The following is an 18,885-nucleotide window of genomic DNA, read 5'->3' on the forward strand; positions in this document are numbered from 1 at the left end:
CGATCATCGAACTGCGGCCTAGGGTGTCCTGGTGCCAAGTGCACATATGGACACCCTTATGCTTGAACATGGTGTTCGTTATGGACAATCCATGGTGAGCACAGAAGTCCAGCAACAGAACACCACTCGAGTTCAGGTCGGGCGGGCCGTTCCTCCCAACCACGCCCCTCCAGGTCTCACTGTCGTTGCCCACGTGAGCGTTGAAGTCCCCTAGCAGAACAAGGGAGTCCCCAGGAGGAGCACTCTCCAGTACCCCCTCTAAGGACTCCAAAAAGGGTGGGTAATCTGAACTGTCGTTTGGCCCGTAAGCACAAACGACAGTCAGAACCCGTCCCCCCACCCATAGGCGGAGGGATGCTACCCTCTCGTTCACCGGGGTAAACCCCAACATACAGGCGCCAAGATGGGGAGCAACAAGTATGCCCACTCCTGCCCGACGTCTCTCACCCTGGGCAACTCCAGAGTGGAAGTATGTCCAGCCCCTCTCAAGGAGACTGGTTCCAGAACCAGAGCCGTGCGTCGAGGTGAGACCGACTATTTCTAGCCGGAACCTCTCGACCTCACACACTAGCTCCGGCTCCTTCCCCACCAGAGAGGTGACATTCCACGTCCCAAGAGCCAGTTTCTGCAACCGAGGATCGGACCGCCAGGGTCCCCTCCCTTGGCCGCCACCCATCACACAGTGCACCCGACCCCTTTGGCCTCTCCCACGGGTGGTGGGCCCATGGGAGGGGGGGCCCATGTTTCCTCTTCGGGCTGAGCCCGGCCGGGCTCCATGGGTAAAAGCCCGGCCACCAGACGCTCGCCATCGTGCCCCCCCTCCAGGCCTGGCTCCAGAGTGGGGCCCCGGTGACCCGCGTCCGGGCGAGGGAACACCAAGTCCAAGGTTTTCCTTCGTCATTGGGGTCTTCGGGCTGCGCTTTGTCTGGTCCCTCACCTAGGACCTGTCTGCCTTGGGTGACCCTACCAGGGGCCTGAAGCCCCAGACAGCATAGCTCCTAGGATCATTGGAGCACTCAAACCCCTCCACCACGATAAGGTGGCAGCCCAAGGAGGAGACTGTCTGACTGCATTGTCCCAAAAGTAAAGTTTACTTAAGGGGGGGTTATGGTGTGGGGTTGTTTTTCAGGAGCTGGGCTTGGCCCCTTAGTTTCAGTGAAAATAACCGAATGTTTTAGCACACCAAGACATTTTGGACTATTTCATGCTTCCAACTTTGTGGGAACAGTTTGGAGCTGGGCCTTCTTCTTTTCCAACATGGCCGTGCTTTGTGCACAGTGCACAAAGCAAGGTCCATAAAGACATGGATGGCAGCGTCTGCCGTGGATGAACTTGACTGGCCTCACTTTTGTGCAGAACACTTTTGGGATGAATTAGAGCAGATACTGAGAGCCGGGCTTTTTCCTTCAACATCAGTATGCAACCTCACAATTGCGCTTCAAGAACAATGATCACAAATCCCCACAAACACTCACCTGAACCTTGTGGACAACGTTCCCAGAAGAGTTGAAGCTGTTCTAGATGCAAAAGCAACTTCATATTTAACCTTATGGATTAGGAATGGGATGTCACTGAAGCTCACAAGAGAGTGTGGTATTAAGGTATTACTTAAACATGACAAAATAAATAATAATTTACACATTTTTTATAGGAAACTGGATCATAAATATGAATTTAGTTTAAGTAGATAAGAAAAAATAATCGGGTCCACACTCCACTACAGTAGATGGCGATAAAACATCTAAATGTTGGATGTCAGGCGCCATTAAACCCAAGAAGAAGAAGAAGGCTCACTGACGGCGATTCAGTGAGAAAATGGCGGGTGTTTTGACAGAGCAGCAGTTTGCTCACCGTGTTTATGACTCACTGCAGGTAAATAAAGTTAATTTCGGTTAGACATTGTTTCTCATTGTTTAATGTTGTGATTCTCTCTTAAACTGGTTATCAGTTTTTGATCACCCCGTTTTTTCCAATTCATTTGTATCTGAATCACGTTTAACTGAGATCAGATGTATGTTTGTAGAAACTTGAAACGTCGTTTGAAATCTGAACATATTCTTAAGGTTTTAAAGTTAGTTCAAGGATGCTATTCGTTTTAGTCCTGAAAGACACGCTTTGTTGTTCAGCGACTTGTTTAAGTTTCCTTTTAACATTAGTTAAAGTAATCTGGAGTTCACAACCCCCTTATAAAGGCAATAGGACTGTAGGGGGGATGTACTGTAATAAATGTGTTTTGTCTCCAGAAAAGAAAAGAGACAACTGTTCTTGTTTAATAAAAATATTGTGTATATAGTTTACAGGCAAGAACATTTTTGGTCCTCATGGAAACTCCACTATTGCAGATAATATAGCCCAGAAATATTCTCAACATAATTCACGATTAAAGAAAAAGATAAATCTTTAGTAATCATGAATATTTCAACTAATATTAATCGCAGGGTGCTTCATGCACAATTCTGTCCACAATTTACTATTATTATTCAATCAATTTACAAGTGAAACTCACCAGCTACCCTCTTTAGTGCATAAAGAGAACTTATCTGTGAACACGTTTTGTTGTGGAGGCTTTGTCGTGTCCCTTGGTGCAGGACCTGCACCTGCAGGAGGAGGAGAGCATGCTGGAGCTGCTGTGCCGCCCGTCGGCGCTCCGCACAGACATCCTGACATGGATCTGCCGCAGGTACATGCACCTCACTCCTCATCGAGTTATTGGAAAGCTGATTGGCATTAACAAATGCACAGTGGTCCCTCGTCATAATTTCACTTTTCAGGATCAACCCCAAGTTTGGAACTTCTGAAGCAATGTCTGCAGAGTCCAAGGATCCTGACGGCTTAGAGAAAAGTGAGCGTGGCTGTCGGATGGAAATTTACTCCGTTAAAAAGAAAAAAATGTTTCAGGCTGATCTAAACACTTTGCTGTTGCTGTTTATTATGTGCAAGCAGAAATGGCTGCGATGGGCCAGGAGCTGATGCTGTGCAAAGCCGACGACTTGGATCTGATCAAGGCGAGTCGAGGTTTAATGAAAGTCAGCGTGTTGTGAGTTAACTTCTGCGTCTCATCTACGCGGCTGCTGTCCTTCCAGGGTAAAGCCAGCCCTCAGCGACAGCTTGGCCTCCTGGAGCAACTGTTGTCCCTTGTTGCCGGTTCTGTTGGCCGCAGAACCGACGTAGAGGCGCTGCTGTGTGAGGTTTTTGCTGCAGAGAATCTGCCTCACCTCAGACAGATGCTCCAGCCGGCGCTGGATCCCTGGCCTGCTCACATCGAGTACGTCTGCTGTGCTGCGTTAAGGACAATTAGAGCAGATCAAACCGGCTGTTTGGTTCCATCCCAGTCAATAAATGCAACTGGTGTGAAATGAAGACCTGAAAACGGCTTCCTGAAACAGTCAAGCACTGTGTATTCAATCAAATTAGGACTGTAAATGCTTACAATGTCATTTTCAAACCAGTAAAAATTTAAAATTCATCATTCAGAAGGATTCTGTTTTACTCGTAATCATTTTTACTTCTTATCAGAGTAAAAGTGATCTAACAAACTGCAGTTTATTCCAGTGAGAGCAGCTCTTTTCCTTCCTCTGATCCCCACAGAGCTCTGTACGAAGCCCCAGAGTCGACTCCTAAACCAGGAGAAGAGTTTCCAGATGTTTCTGGCCTTCTGCAGTCCGCTCAGACACAACTGGAGCAGCTGCAGTCCAAGGTGAAACTACCTGCAGGAGAACTCTGGCTGGACGAGAGAGAGAACTGCACAGAAATGAGACAAAATTGGTTTGAGGGGTCTGAGAATCAGCCACTGTTCCCCTTTGCTCTTAGTGATTTTGTGACTATATTTAGTGACTTTTCAGACAAAAAAAATTGATATTGGCCAAGGACAAAATCAGCTGATCAGATTTATTTTTAAGATTGATGATCGGACAGAAAACTGCAATTGGTGCACCACTAAAAAAAGTTAGTAGTTTGGTGCATCCTGACAGCTTAGTTTGTTTGAAGCATGAACTTCACTGTTTTCACCACAGTTGGCAGCGTCCACCTCAACGTTCCAGTCAGACTGCAATCTTTGGATCATTAACTCTGATTTCCTTTATTTTTGACAAATCTTGTGACGCATTCATGTGCAACTAATGTTTCTTGGTTTGAAGCATTAATGAATTGTTACTGTAGCAAAGACAGTGACGTACCAGTATTGCTTCACATATGAACTGGTTGCAGTTCATATTTACAGTGTGCAGTAATAACCAGTTGCAACTGGGCGGCTGTGCATGAGCAGCCAGCGGTTCAGACTTTCACCTCGGCCTGTTGTTGTCGTTCTCAGTGTGACTTCCTGAACGGCGCCGAGGAGAACCCGGCTGCTGTCTCGCCGAGCTCGCTGCGGTTGGCAGCAGGCGACCTCCAGCAGCAGATGATGACCTTCAGTCATCTGTATGAGACAGACCTGAGGGTCTACTGCAGCAGAGAACCACCGAGCTTCAGCGCAGAGACCGACCTCTTCCAGAGGGTGCAGCAGCAGCTGCTGGCCTGCAACACGGTACTAAACTCTTGTGTCACTGCTTTAAACTGGGGCAGTACTATGATAGATCTACTTTTTAGAGCTTTATATCACGTCATACCAAGAGCGTTGACTTAATTCCCGCATGTTTGAGAAATCCTTTAATTGCCATGGCAACCATTCAGCTGTGCAAAATGCCTAGCTGGACCTAGTGCCGCCCCAGCTGCAGTTTCTAAGCTTCCAAGCTCCTGATCTTCTGCTTCACAGAGCAGCCCTCCCTCCCTCATTACTCCCTCACTCAGTTCCTACAGACTAGCCAGCAGCAATTAGCAAACGCCTGGTGTAGCTGTGCATCTGCTGAGCTCATTATAACGAGCTACTTTTCAGTACAGTGCTTGTAAAAATGTTGTTAAAGACTCGATAGAGTCTTTAAAGACATGCTGTGATGACTTCCTGAAGACGGAGTGTCGGAAAGCAGGAGTTTTTAAAGAGACAGAAGTCCAATTTTAAGGTGTTAAATTATGAACAGAAAAAGCATGTATAGGAGTTGTAAGACAAATCAGTCAGATTTCTTTGAAGTCATATTTGATATATAGCATTTGAACAACTGGAGGTAACAGAGTTACTTGATTGTGCTATAAAATGTCATTAAATACTTGCAAACCCGCCACACAGCTCACACACAGGACCGCACGGCAGGGCCGTCACACCATCTAATTTTTAAGTTAAACAGAAAAGACATAACAGCATAAGAACCATGAGCCCAAACCAAACATAATCCGTTCGTCCCATCTCTGTTGTTATTATTCAGGAGCTGGAAATGCAGAAGGAAATATGTGAAGCTTCAGGGCGTGTGAGTGAGGAGGTGAAAGGTCTGCAGACACAACCTCGCTACTGGAGCGGAGGAGAGAAACGCACGCTCCGTATGTCGACCGCCGTGTTGCATCAAACCAGTAAAGATGAATGTGATTATTAATAGCTGCAGTTTGCTGCTCCTGGTTTAATGTCCACCGTTGTGTTCCTCAGCGGACCAACTGGAGGAGATCAGCCAGCGGGTTGAGAACATGGCCTCACAGCGCCACACCTGACCATCATCATCATCATCATCATCATCATCATCATCATCATCATCATCATCATCATCATCATCATCATCACAGCTCTGACATGGAACAGATCCTAAAACCCTGATCAGGATCAGCTGCTCAGTCTGAAGCCATGCAGTGTGAGGAATATGACCAGACTGGTGACAATTTTAAAAACCCGGGACTCTGCAACTTGTAAATAACTGTACAGATCACTATGTGAAAATAAAGATTTGAAGTTTGAGCTGTAGCTCGTGCAGATTTGTTTTAAAATAATTGTGAACAAAAAAAAAAAAAGTGCTGCTTAATCCAGCACTTTAAATCAGTTCACTGGGTTTCACAGTGAAGCTCGTGATGGAAAGAGATCAGATACTGAACATTACTTTTTGTCCCCAGTTCATTCCATGAACTCCCATCATTTTTGATGTCGGGTTCCTATTTTTTATTTTATTTTACGCAGATAAAATATACATCCATGGATGAAACTGAAATAAGTGCTGTTGTAATTCTGATGGCTATAAAACCTTCACCTATAAATCTAGAGTTGCACGTGTGGAATGAAGTCACCCTGCTGCTGCCAAGTTAGCAACTTTTTTTTTTTTTTTTAGGAGACTAGCGACAAATCTAGCGACTTCTTTTGTTATTGGATCCTTCTATATGGCAACACCAAAAAAACTCATCTTACTGCACTTATTGAGTGAAAAATTAAACAGATTTTTTTATTTTGTGGATTAGCCAGCATTGCTCCAAACGTTTTATTTATATTTGAGAGCATTTATTAAATTATACACTTAACATGTTATGTTACCAACATGTTAGTAACGTGTTACTACTCTTTCTGTGGACTCCAGGAAGAGTAGCCATTGTCATGACAAAGGTTAATAGAGATCCTAATAAACACTAAATCATGTGTAGGTAAAACAAGCTTGTATTGTTTTGCTGGTTTGCTGTTTTTCACTAAACTAGGACTGGAACATTGAGAGCGTATTATAACCTTTTAAAACCTCACAGTGTCAGTTATAAAAAATAAAATTGGTATCACTAGATCAGGCTTTTTAAAGATCGGTGATCGGCTAGAAAACTGCGATCGGTGCAATCCTGTCACATAACAACAGTCCTGGCGTTGACCTCAAACACATTCACACATCGACCGGACAAAAGCAGAAGAATCTGAAGTCGTTCATGTTTCCCTGCTGCAATGAACACAACACAGTTTGTGATGCTTTTCTCTTTAATCTCGCTTTAAAGGTTTAACAGAATAGAATAAAACGTGTTTATTGACAGGAAGAGTCTTCTGGTAGGCCGGAAGCTGACAGCAGTCCTTTAAAGATAACTGATGAAGTTGTCCTTCAGCTGCATCCTCCTCTTCCTCGATCAGAAGCCTTTGCTGGCCAGCCAGTCCTTCAGCTCCTGCTCAAAGTGACCTTTCACCTTCAGAGTCATCGTCACCTCATTCACCTGCGTGGGCAACTCCTTCCCGGTCACCTGTCTCAGGTACTCCCTCACGTCCTTCTCCAAAGCCCAGATGTCCCCTTCCACCTTCCGTACCAGCGTCATCCTGCGGTTCCCGTGGGTCAGGTCGCTGTACACGGGGATGTTGTGCATGCGGGAGCGGCGGATCATGTAGGGCAGAGGCGGCGGGGACTCGGCTGGGGGGGTCCAGCCCGACGGAGCGGCTCCGACGTGTTTCGGCGGGTCGGGGATCCGTGTTGGCGGTATGAGTCGTTCCACGAACTTGTATTCTTCCGTGGACTCCGTTATAACGGCTCTCTTGTCCCGTGGAGCGGCGGAGGAAGCCGCCCGGAGTCCGCCGGTGGCGGCCGGAGTCCGGCGGCAGAGACCTGGAGCTCCTCTGAGCGCCCTGAGGGTCAGCAGGCCAAGCGACATCTTGGACATGCAGCAGGAACCGATTGACAAGTTAGCTGGCTGTTGGATGCAGCAGGTTAATTACCGCCACCTGCTGGACCGGAGTCCTCTTTATTTCTCTTTATCACCAATGTTCTAACAAGGAACTACGTTTTGTTTTTGGTTTTGTAAATCAATAAATATCCTCCTTTCCTATATTTAGTTGTGCTGAATGTAACCCAAGTGTTGGAAGACTACTAAACATTAAACATGAAAGGATATGGGGAACATTTGTCTCTTTTGGAAGCGCAATCTTCATCAAGACAAAATAAATAAATATTTGATCCCACGTGTGTGTTTATAGGATTCAAACCTCTGGACACACTTCTTATTTTAAAAATGTTCTCCAGTTACACTTTGTGTCACTATTTCACCCTGAATAAAGACGGGTTCAAAATAAATAAATCAAAAATCCTTTAAAACTCCACACCCCCAATTTTTTAAAGGCTGTTGTGGCTCTATATTAACCTTTATTTATTACGGTGAATGTAATTCTGCATCTGTTCCATCTGTATGACTTGTATAGCTCGTAACATTTGATCATTTTCAGCATAAAAGCCTGTTTTATACTTCACCAAATCTCATGATTTCTCGATGTAACAACACTGAGGGGTTCTGGTCGGGTTCCTGAGACTGGTTCCTGGGTGGTGCTCAGAGGGGGGAAATGAATCAAGCACAACAGTCTCAAACTCTTTTTAATTTAAGGAGCACTTTTAATAATAATAAAACAAAATCAACACAAAATAAAACATGTTATAATATGATAAATTAAAAACTGTAATCTTAAGATATGAAAAAGTGGGGGGAGAGGGTTGCAAGGCACTGCAGGTGCAGCTCAGCGTTCAATCAATCAATCAATCAAATTTTATTTGTATAGCACATTTCAGCAGCAAGGCATTTCAAAGTGCTTTACATCATAACAAACACAGAATCACAATGCAATATAGAATCAATCATTAAGTCAAGTTCCATCAATAAATGTGTAATTGATTACATTTCAAATACAATTCTAAACAGGTGGGTTTTCAGTTGAGATTTAAAAGAAGTCAGTGTTTCAGCTGTTTTACAGTTTTATGGAAGTTTGTTCCAAATTCGTGGTGCATAGATGCTGAAAGCTGCTTCTCCTCGTTTGGTTCTGGTTCTGGGGATGCAGAGCAGAACCAGAAGACCTGAGAGGTCTGGAAGGTTGATACAACAACAGCAGATCTTTGATATATTGTGGTGTTAAGCCATTCAGTGATTTATAAACTAACAACAGTATTTTAAAGTCTATTCTTTGAGCTACAGGAACCAGTGGAGGGACTTTAAAACTGGTGTTATGTGTTCTATCTTCCTGGTTTTAGTGAGAACGCGAGCAGCAGCATTCTGGATCAGCTGCAGCTGTTTGATTGATTTGTTGGACAGACCTGTGAAAACGCTGTTGCAATAATCAATACGACTGAAGATGAACGCATGGATGAGTTTCTCTAGATCTGGCTGAGACATTAGTCCTTTAATCCTGGAAATGTTCTTCAGATGATAGAAGGCCGACTTTGTGACTGTCTTTATGTGGCTCTGGAGGTTCAGGTCAGAGTCCATCACTACTCCCAGGTTTCGGGCTGATCGCTGGTTTTTAGTTGTAATAACTGAAGCTGTGCATTGACTCTAGATCGTTCCTCTTTAGGTCCAAAAATAATAACTTCAGTTTTGTTTCTGTTCTGTTCACCTTAGTTGCTTTCCACTGCTTGTTGATGTTGACCTTTGACCTTCTGCCTAAGGCTCCAGGCAGCCCTGGGTTGCGTTGCGTTCCCATGGATATTTGGGAGGTGCTATGTGTCATTTTAAAGAGACATGCATTTTCAGTACCTCCAGTCGGCTGCTGTCCTTAAGATTCGCTACAGCCGATCATCTCTGCATCCTTCACTCCGTCTGTGAAGCTTCTGTCTGGCTCTCCTCTTCCTCTGAACCTGGCAGTTCTGATCTTCGTCCCGTCCATTGTCCAGTACATTACCCATCCCTCCTACCTAACGATGTCAAATAACTGAGTCCAAACTAAGCATGTGATCCTGTTTTTAGCTTTAGCTATTACAAATAAGAATCAGCAGCACCAGATAAAACTGACATTATTTATATTTGTTGTTGAAGGATTCAGGGGTTTTTATTGTCATGCTAGCTCACGGTTTCTTGGATGTGGTACAAAATTCGCACCCTAACCCCAAAATATTATTCAGAATGGTTACATAGTCACAGTCATGAACATAAGCCAAAATAAGTTTATTCTGTGTGATAAAAACTTTTGCCGTTATACCTGTAGTTAAACTGATTCCTGCTTAATTGGTTTTTCCGGCTCCTCTGTCTTCCAATTGATGAAACACCTTTGATGCTGATGACTGACCCATTGGCAAGATCAATGCTGGGTTTTTTCTGCTCCTATTTTAAAATCTTATTTTATTTTTATGGTCACACATGTATGATTTCAAATGTAGCTGAGTAAAATGTAAAACAAGCTCAAGAAGAAGTAAAAGTTCAATTTTTGTAAACAGCTTAAAGTACAAACACATTGTACTTAATTACAGTAATGAGAGCAGCTAGTTATTTTCCAGCCCCGTCCTAAATAAACTCCAGCGTCTTGCCCTTTTCTGTCCAGAATGCAAGCAAAACTGGCTCCATCTCAGCCTTTAACACGATTGGTCATGTTTTAAATGCTCTCAGTGATGCTTTAAGTGACTTTATGTCATTTATAGTGCTAATTGATCCAGTGTTTGCAAAGGTCAGGATGAGAGAAAAACAGGAAGATGATTTTGGAGGTGAAAAGTTGGTGGGAGGAGCATGGAAATGCTGCTGAAACACAGGTGGAGTCGCCGGACTTGTTGGGTTTTATCAACACACATCAGGTTTCCGCAGCTCCTCGCAGCTGCAGCAGGGCGGTCTGAGCCCAGACACAGAGCTATCGGAGAGCAAAGCTGATCCTCAGACCACAGGATGAACAGAGAGGAGCTGCCTCTAAATGCAGTGGGGGACTATGAGGTAAGTGGGCTTCTTCATCCCAATCTCACTACATAACACAGGATCGAAGCTAATATAACTTTACTTCTGTTAATGAAATAAGTTCATGTCAAACAAAACACTAAGGAGATTGTTAATGGAAAACCCAGATAAATATTTAGATAAATGATATTTTCAGTAGTTTGACTACTGAATAAATTTGGGGTTTGATATACCACAGACAAAATCAACGGCACAAGAGCAATCACAACAGGCTTTGATAAATTTACCGGTTAATCTGTGAATAACCCACTGACTGAAAAGAGTCACATCCGCCTGGACTCCAAGAAAGGGGCGTTGGAATTTGACCAAACCTGTGTTACAACTCCTAGATTCACTTTTCCTGCAGAAAATCCAGGGCTCTGTTTTCAAAAGGATCTTACATGTTTATTTAATGGATCTTTTTTAATGAATCATATCTCCCAGAATCTTCACAGGAAAAAAAACAACATGTCTATTCATAACTGTGGTGATTACCGTCGCACTTGAAAGCATTGTGTTGAGGTGAATGAAAGCGTTGCAGTGAGAGTGGCACCCAAGTGACTTATCGTCCAGCCATGTGCGTGACTGGGCAGAGCTGCACGCCTTCGCCCTGTCGTTGTGTTTTAATTGTAAGTTCCCATCAGTGAAAGTCGAAGCAGACGCCGAAAGCAGACAGCTGTGCTAAAATGTATCTGCTGAACTTAAAATGTACTCTTCACATTCACAATTTAATTATTTTTACCAACCCTGATTGCTTTAGCAACAAGATTAGAGCTCATGAGACTGCAGCAGACTTTCTATTTGTCTTCCAGGGATGTTTGTCTTTCAGTTCCAGATTATGTCCATTGGGTCACGTTTACCGTTGGGAACAATAACCTTTGCTTTTCATTAATCCCACATTTCTTTATTAGAATATGTCCTATTTGTGTGACGTTATATTTAAATATTAAGCGTCATTTTTTTGTTCTTCACAGCTGCAAGAGCAAAATTATAATTAACAGAAGTAGCCTTTAAAACATCAGTCACAGTCCATAAAATGTGTTTATGTTTAGTGAATTGAGCTATTGAAATTAAATTACTTTTTAGTAATAGTAACTAAGTTAAAGTTATTGCATGTTATTCCTTAGTTCTTTGCACATTGAGCTTAAATGGGAATCTAGGATATGAGAATTGCTAAAGATGTATCAAAAAATATTCCAAAGTGGCTTTTTAAAGGGAGACCACTTTTGCTTTTACAAATCAAGTTTATTAAATTGGCTTTGCAAATTTAATCAGCAAGACAGTTCAGTTTACTTTGTGATGAAAACATAAAACAAATAATACCAAACGAAACAAAATGGAAACATTAGAATTCAGACTATAATTAATCAGTGCTACAGTTATTAATAATCAAAGTTATCTTGATTTATAGAGTTTCAGCGTTTTTGCAGTTTTTTGAGAGTTGGTTCTAGATTAAACCGAATGCAGCTTCCGGACCCAGTCCAGTACCAAAGAGTCTGACCCAGCGCTCCAGTGGTTTCAGTAATTCATGGTGTCTGTCATTGAACAGTTTGATGAGGGCAGTCTGAGCGCTGTGGTAACCATGGAAATCAGACAGAAATATGTCAGAGTGGTTGATCATTGTTAAAAAACTGTATAACTGTTGAAACAGTTTTTTTTTTGTTTTTTTTTTTAAGATTTGAGATTAGCCTGTAATCTCAAAAACCTTACAGAAGTGATTTGTCCAGATTGATGTGTTTTTATCAATATTTCTGGTAACTACTGAAGGAAAACACCTGACGAGAGGAATGAGTTTACTACTTGAATCAGATCAGATGCAATTTTTCTTAAGGAAAGCTAAAAAAAAAAAAAAAAAAGCTTTCATATACAACTAAAGTTCATAACAATTTGAACTTTGAATTTAATGAATGAAATAATATTTAACTCCGTTTCTAGCTTGTTTCATTATGGAAGCCAGTCGGCTTCGCTCAGAGCAGTGGAGGGAGGACATGCAGGACATGCATGTTGTAGCTCATGAAACCCGGGAGGAGAACGCAGCACATGCTGGGTTCTCTGGCCTGTTCCTCCGGCTCAGGTCAGCCATCACCTGTCGCAGCGACACTCTCGCGTTCTTCATGCTGCCACACCCAAATGCAGAGACGGGTAACATGTGAAAACATGGCGGTGTTTGGAAAAAATAAAAAATAAAAATCATAGAGACACAGAAAGAAGATCTCCAAATCTTCTTATCCTGTGACATGTTGGTGAGAGTGAATGTTGTCTTTGCCTTTCAGGGTCAGTCTGGTAAAAGGCTTTACTCCTTTGACATGAACCACTATGCCACTAAGAAGAGTGCAGCTCAGAGCATGCTGGACGTTGCTCTGCTGATGGCCAACTCGTCCCAGCTGAAGACCATCCTGCATGTGGGCCCAGAGTACCGCTTCTACGTCCCTCTCATCGTTCTGCTCGCTCTGTCCATCACGCTGCAGGTGGTGGTGGGACTGCTGCTCGTCTTTATTGGCAAGTGATTCGTTTTTCATTTTGAGTTCTGAGTGTCTGATGGGGTCGGGGTTATTTAAGGTCAACCATGATTCTGTTCAGGCGCTGTTAATGGGAAGAGGCAACAGTTTTCTACTGTGTTTGGTTCGGATTAATGTCGATTTAATGTGTGTATAAATGGAAATAGCAAAACAATGGACAGTGTTCTGTATAATAAATGACTTTATTATAAGTCAAACTAAAGATCGGCATGATAAACCTCTACTGAGCGCACGTAAAACCAACGCCTTTCATGAAAAAGCAACCAGTAGCCTAAAATATAGGATTTTAGCCGCTACATACATAAACTAAAAATCTAGCTTTGTCTGCCTCAGAGAGACTGAACAGTTGGGAGGGCTGAGTGAAAACATCGAACTGAAACATCCAACAAAACTCTGGACATTTTTCTTCTTCATATGAAATGAATCCATTGTCTTTATTCTTCTCAGTTTATGCATTTAATAATAATCAATCATTTTTATTGCCATTATGGAAACCATGTAATAAAATTACTTGGACGACAATGAAACTGGGTGATAAATAGAACCAGAGAGCATTTAATGCCCTTATGGCTACCGGGTATAAACTGCTCTTCGGTCTGTTTGTCGTTGCTTTTATGCTCCTGTTTCTGCAGCCAGATGGCAGCAGTTGGAACAAATTGTGATCAGGGAGTGAGGAGTCTTTTAAAACCTTCCTGGTTTCCTGAGGCAGTGGGATCTGTGGAGATCTTCAAGAGAAAGCAGAGAGCAGCTGATGGTCCTCTGGGCAGATTGTGTGATTCTCTGGAGAGTCTTCCTCTCTGCTGCTGTGCAGCTGGAGAACCACACAGAGACAATAGAGCATCGATGGAAGGACACCAGTTTTTGAGAAATATTGTTTTTTTCTGAGGACTCTCAGGAAATAGAGTCTCTGTTGGACTTTCTCTGCCAGTTCTGCTGTGTTTACATCCCAGATCAGGTTATGAACTCCCAGGAAACTGAAGTTTGACACTCTATCAACCTGATCTCTACAGATGTATAGTGGTTGAATTTCTCCTTTACTGCTAAAATCCATGAGCTCCTTGTTCTTGGCTGTGTTCAGGATCAGGTTGTCTGTGCATCACGCTGTCAGTCGCTCCACCTCATTCCTGTAGACAGACTCATTCCCCCTGAGATGAGACCCACTACAGTTGTGCTTTCTGCAAATTTAGCAAGGATGCTACATTAACGGACTGAAACACAATCGTGTGTGTACAGCGTGAAGAGCTCAACACAGAGCTGAGTAGGGGCCATACTGACTCTGCCAGTCTGTCTGTCAGGGAGGATGGTATGAAAATCAAGGTGTAAAATAACGTTAGATTTATGTTTTACGATTTAAAGACCTTTGAACTGCCTCGTTGCAAATACTAAGCAATACAAGTAAACTTGACTGATTGATTGATGAGCTAATTCTTTAAAACTTCACTTTCTTTGTAACGTGAATATGATCAGTTATTTATTTACAGTGTGTCAGGACCATTTTAGGTGGAGTAAATTTCTAAAAAAAATTATCATAAAATTTTGGCCTTTTTTTTACATAAACTTCTCACTTTTGCAAATCAGAAAATGTCCTTGTTTTTCTCGAAAATTTCTGAGATGAAGTTAAAAGTTTTTGAGTTTTTTTCTTGTTTTTTTTTTTTGGCAAAAGTGTACTCCATCTTTTTCTGTCTGCAATGACCCTGATGTTCCACTGTAGTAATCTGATAGAGAAACCAAAGCTCTCTTTCTGTTTCAATGTGTTTTATGTTCACAAATATTTTGGTAAAAATACAGAAATAAATAACAGTTTGGATTTATACATTATTTAACAACTCGGTTGTCTGAAAATCTACATTTTGACTGTTTAAACATGAAGAAAAAAAAAGTGTAAAAAAAAAAGAGAGATATTTCTTTGAAATGTTAGACTTGATTATATTTTGGATCTCATGCTCTCTGACCTCTGACCTGTAGGTCCACAGATGTAGCGTTCACTACTAAACAGCCACCAGGGGGCGATAGAGACACTCTCACGCTTTCCACAGTTTATTTTATTTTATTATTTTTTTTTTTAGCTAAAGCTTCTACCCTTCAGTCTCAACATCACGCGAGGTTTAAAGTTTCATGACGTTCACGCAGTTTTGTTTTGTGCCAGCAGTGAAGTATAATCTGAATGACGAACGGAAACGAACCAAGCTGGAGACGATGAACAACATGGCCACGGTGTTCGTCTTCTTCACGGTTCTCATCAACATCTTCATCGCCGCGCTCGGGTTCCAGGGCCAGTCGATGAGGTGGGCCACAGCAACCCCCCCCCCCCTCCCTCCCACACACACACACACACACGCAGTCACACACCAACACCTATCATAACTTATAATGACGCTTTGTTTTCTATTTTTAATGTCCCCCCCCCCCTCTGTCTTCACAGCGCACCTGTCATCCCTTTAGAACCTCAGCTGCCTCCTTTGCCTGTTAACCTGACTAAAACCCGGGCCCTACAGGAAACTACGACCCCTCACGTTCTTATTTAACATTATTTTTTGTTTTAAATATATATGCAAACTGTTCTTCCCCATATTTTTGAATCATAAATGTAATGCCTGTTTTTCTTATGTTTTACAAACATTTTTGTTTTTTTGGGGGGGGTGGGGGGGGTACTTTTTATTCTAAAATATAAAACAGTCTTCAGTCTTTGATTGTGGGTTTAAAAATACAAACAATGACGCTTTATTGACAAAACAAATATGGAAAAAAAACAGTTCAGTACTGAAAAAAAAAATCATTTCATTAAAAAAAAAAAATACAACAAACGCCAAAACTGAACTCAATCCAGTTTTTTTTTTTTTTTTTGGTTTTGTCACACACAGATTCACTTACAGGCACATAAATTCAGTTCTATCTTATTCATAATCCAGTTCACTCAGATGCAGATGCTAATGCAAATTGGAAGAAGTTATCCATCTAAGGGACTGATTGCTCTGCTCTGATCAAGCACATGGCAACAGGGGGAAGGAATGACTCGCTTCCAACAGGAAGTAGCCTCAAGCAGAACCAGACTTAGTGTGAGAGGCCACCATGCTCTGTGATCCAGTTAGGGTTCAGAAGATGGAGCAGGAGCACAAACACGGACGCGATGGTCCAGCAGTACGCTCACAGTAAAGACGAAAGAGTACACAGATGTAAAGGCAGGCAGGTGTAGCTTAGTAGGGAAGTAGAATCAATCATAGTCATAATAAAGGAGCATGGTCGGGCTTGTTGCTGCCAAGCAGAATGACCGATTCTTAATGTTTCTGTTTCAGCAGACACTGTGGTGAAATGGAGTGTGAACTTCAGACCTTTAAAGCTTTCTGATCTGACTAGTTGGATAAAACATTACATTTCAAGAGAAGAAAAAAAAAAACCCAAACACAAATAAGAAATACAAAGCCAGGAATCCGACGTCACATCACAGTGGGGAGGGTGTAGTAGCATCCAGCTGCCAACGCCGTCAGCGCCAGCACCGCTGGGACCACCACCCGTGTTTTTCCTGCCGCCTGCCATCCGATTGGCCCTTTGACTTCCAGTCCGCTGGGATCGGTTGTTGTGTGACTCGCCTTCACAGACGCACTGAGACAGAGGAAGATTTAGATTTAGAGATTTCTGTCCAGACATCATTTGGAAGATTTGCAATGTTGAAGATCAATGATATAAATTGAAATTTAAACACAAATTTATTATATCAAACCTAGACTTAAATCAAGTTTTGCGTGAACGTATTCCTGTCATTTCATCCTCTAGAATGTGAGACTGGTGTCCGTAGTTAATGCACTTTCTATTCCTTACATCAGATTGGTAAGCATTTAGATTTTTTTTGATTCTTTTATTATGAATCTAATATCCATCTCACTTATTGTTTAGAAAAACGTAAGCTTCAAGAGAAGTGGTGGGAATGTAAAGGAAAGGAAGCAGCCTCTGCGTTTCACAAAACAACCCAACACTCACCGTGTGAGCTGCTGTTCCGGTTTCGGATCATCAGACGGATCAGCGCCGCTGCTTTGGTCGAACCCTGACGAAGGAATCCTGGACATAGAAAAGGAGGCACAAGATTCACCTTTTCATAAAAAGCATCAAATTTAAATAAACACGCTGAGCGAACGTTGCAACAAAGTTTAATTTCAAAACCAGACCAGTTGAAACAGTTTCTTCGTGGCCGTTCAGCCGGTCCAAACCTTAGTTTGGTTTTCAATAAAGAACTGATTATTTCCACTGCGTCGGATTCTGAAGGCAGCTGAGAGTTGGCAGTGGACGCTCCTGACGAGCACCACGTGACTCTCCGCGTGATGGTGGTGACATGGAAAAGTGACCTTTGACCTCAACAAGCCACAGTACCCTGGGGTCATCCAGGACACGACTATCTGATTGGGAAGAAGACAACCGGACTTCTTCGATTGCTTCACCTCCCATCCAAAACGGCTTCTTCAGTTCCGCCGTCAATATTCTCGCTCCGTCTCACGTCTGACGTGTCTGCTTGATGGTCAGGCTCAAAAAGCAACACTCACGCTTCGGCTCGGTCCGGTGGCTGACCTCCGTTCAGCTGCGCTGACGGATCGGCCGACGTCTTGTTTCTTTTCTGTCAAAATGAAAAAGACATCGTTGAGATTATTAGAATGTCAGTGGCTTCGGGAGAAGAAATATTTATACTTGGCACAAAAGAAAAAAAAAAAGACACGTTTTTAAAATCAGGACTCACCGGTTGGCGACATACGATGTACGTGATTTCCTCCTCTGCATGGCAACGACAGACATTCTTACACTTCTGAACTCGTATACACAAACTATCTGATTTACGTTGTCAGGATAAAATACAGCGTACGGAGCCCTCTAGGGGACATGGGGAATTTTTTTCTTTTGCGTTCCCTCGCAAAACTTTCGCGTTCCCTCGCAATACTGTACTGGTCAGTTATGCAGCATAATTGAACACTGCAAGCCTTTCTTACGGTGGCCGCCGTACTTTATGCTTTAATATAAGGTTATGTGAGGTTTTTCCATGAATGTTAGTATCTTTTTGTGAAATATCTGAAGTTTTATATATTTCTTTAGGATAGAAAGGCACCACGAACCTACGATATAAACAGAAACTTTCCGTAAGTAGGAAAGAAATAAAAATACATCCAAACTATATTTCTGAGTTATTATCGCAGGTAATAAATCATCTGACAGTTTTGATTGTGTCTCTGTTGTGTTCGTAGTCTGAATGGTTTAAAGAGCTGCTTTCAGTGCCGCTCCGTTTTAGCCTAAACAGACATAAAGATGCAGTAAAAAAAAAAAAATCAATTTTCAATCAGTGTTTTGCACCAAACAGTTAATAATAATAAACTAGTTTTCACTGAGGCTCTGTAAGAGCCATATGAATGAAATAAGTAATTATTGATATAACAGGAGCAGGAGGCTTCGACACTTAGGTGTGTCAACGTGGGAGTGACGTCACCAGGTATGAATGGGAAGGATACTGGCTTTGTGTGTATTAGGAAGCGGTGAGCGGGGCGGTCAGTCCTGGCAAAGTTTGGAGCATAATCATCAAAATGGAATAAATCGATAATTGTGACAGAACAAAGAAAAGGTTTGGAGTTGATTGATACACAGACAGATGAGATTCCCCGAGTTAACCCAGTGCGGCCCTTTACCATCATTAGTTTGTTGTGTTTTTAATAATAAAAACTTGTTAATAGTAAAAACTGGTTGGTGCAAAACACTGGTTGAAAATCGATTTATTTCCTGCATGTTTATGTCTGTTAAGGCTGAGATGGAGCGGCACTGAAAGCAGCTCTTTAAACCATTTTTATTTCTTTCCTACTTACGGAAAGTTTCTGTTTATATCGTAGGTTCGTGGTGCCTTTCTATCCTAAAGAAAGAT

General features: G+C 42.4%; 3 protein-coding genes across 3 annotated transcripts; 2 read left to right on the plus strand and 1 right to left on the minus strand.

Moving 5' to 3' along the window:
* The first annotated feature begins 1,798 nt into the window (after positions 1-1,798).
* Positions 1,799-5,812, plus strand: haus7 (HAUS augmin like complex subunit 7). The gene is made up of 9 exons (XM_023330602.1): positions 1,799-1,872; positions 2,565-2,680; positions 2,772-2,842; positions 2,944-3,005; positions 3,084-3,265; positions 3,589-3,697; positions 4,310-4,522; positions 5,295-5,406; positions 5,510-5,812. The coding sequence occupies exons 1-9, from the start codon at positions 1,816-1,818 to the stop codon at positions 5,569-5,571; spliced, it is 984 nt and encodes a 327-aa protein (XP_023186370.1). The 5' UTR covers positions 1,799-1,815; the 3' UTR covers positions 5,572-5,812.
* Positions 5,813-6,781: 969 nt separating this feature from the next.
* Positions 6,782-7,728, minus strand: mrpl49 (mitochondrial ribosomal protein L49). The gene has a single exon (XM_005804869.3). The coding sequence runs from the start codon at positions 7,462-7,464 to the stop codon at positions 6,943-6,945; it is 522 nt and encodes a 173-aa protein (XP_005804926.2). The 5' UTR covers positions 7,465-7,728; the 3' UTR covers positions 6,782-6,942.
* A 2,706-nt stretch (positions 7,729-10,434) lies between these two features.
* LOC102220802 (ninjurin-2-like) lies at positions 10,435-15,554 on the plus strand. The gene is made up of 4 exons (XM_023340270.1): positions 10,435-10,479; positions 12,753-12,978; positions 15,148-15,283; positions 15,421-15,554. Exons 1-4 carry the CDS (start codon positions 10,435-10,437, stop codon positions 15,521-15,523), a joined length of 510 nt encoding a protein of 169 aa, XP_023196038.1. The 3' UTR covers positions 15,524-15,554.
* Positions 15,555-18,885: the final 3,331 nt, after the last annotated feature.

Source organism: Xiphophorus maculatus, chromosome 1 (assembly GCF_002775205.1).
Source record: "Xiphophorus maculatus strain JP 163 A chromosome 1, X_maculatus-5.0-male, whole genome shotgun sequence".
NCBI lineage: Eukaryota > Metazoa > Chordata > Actinopteri > Cyprinodontiformes > Poeciliidae > Xiphophorus > Xiphophorus maculatus.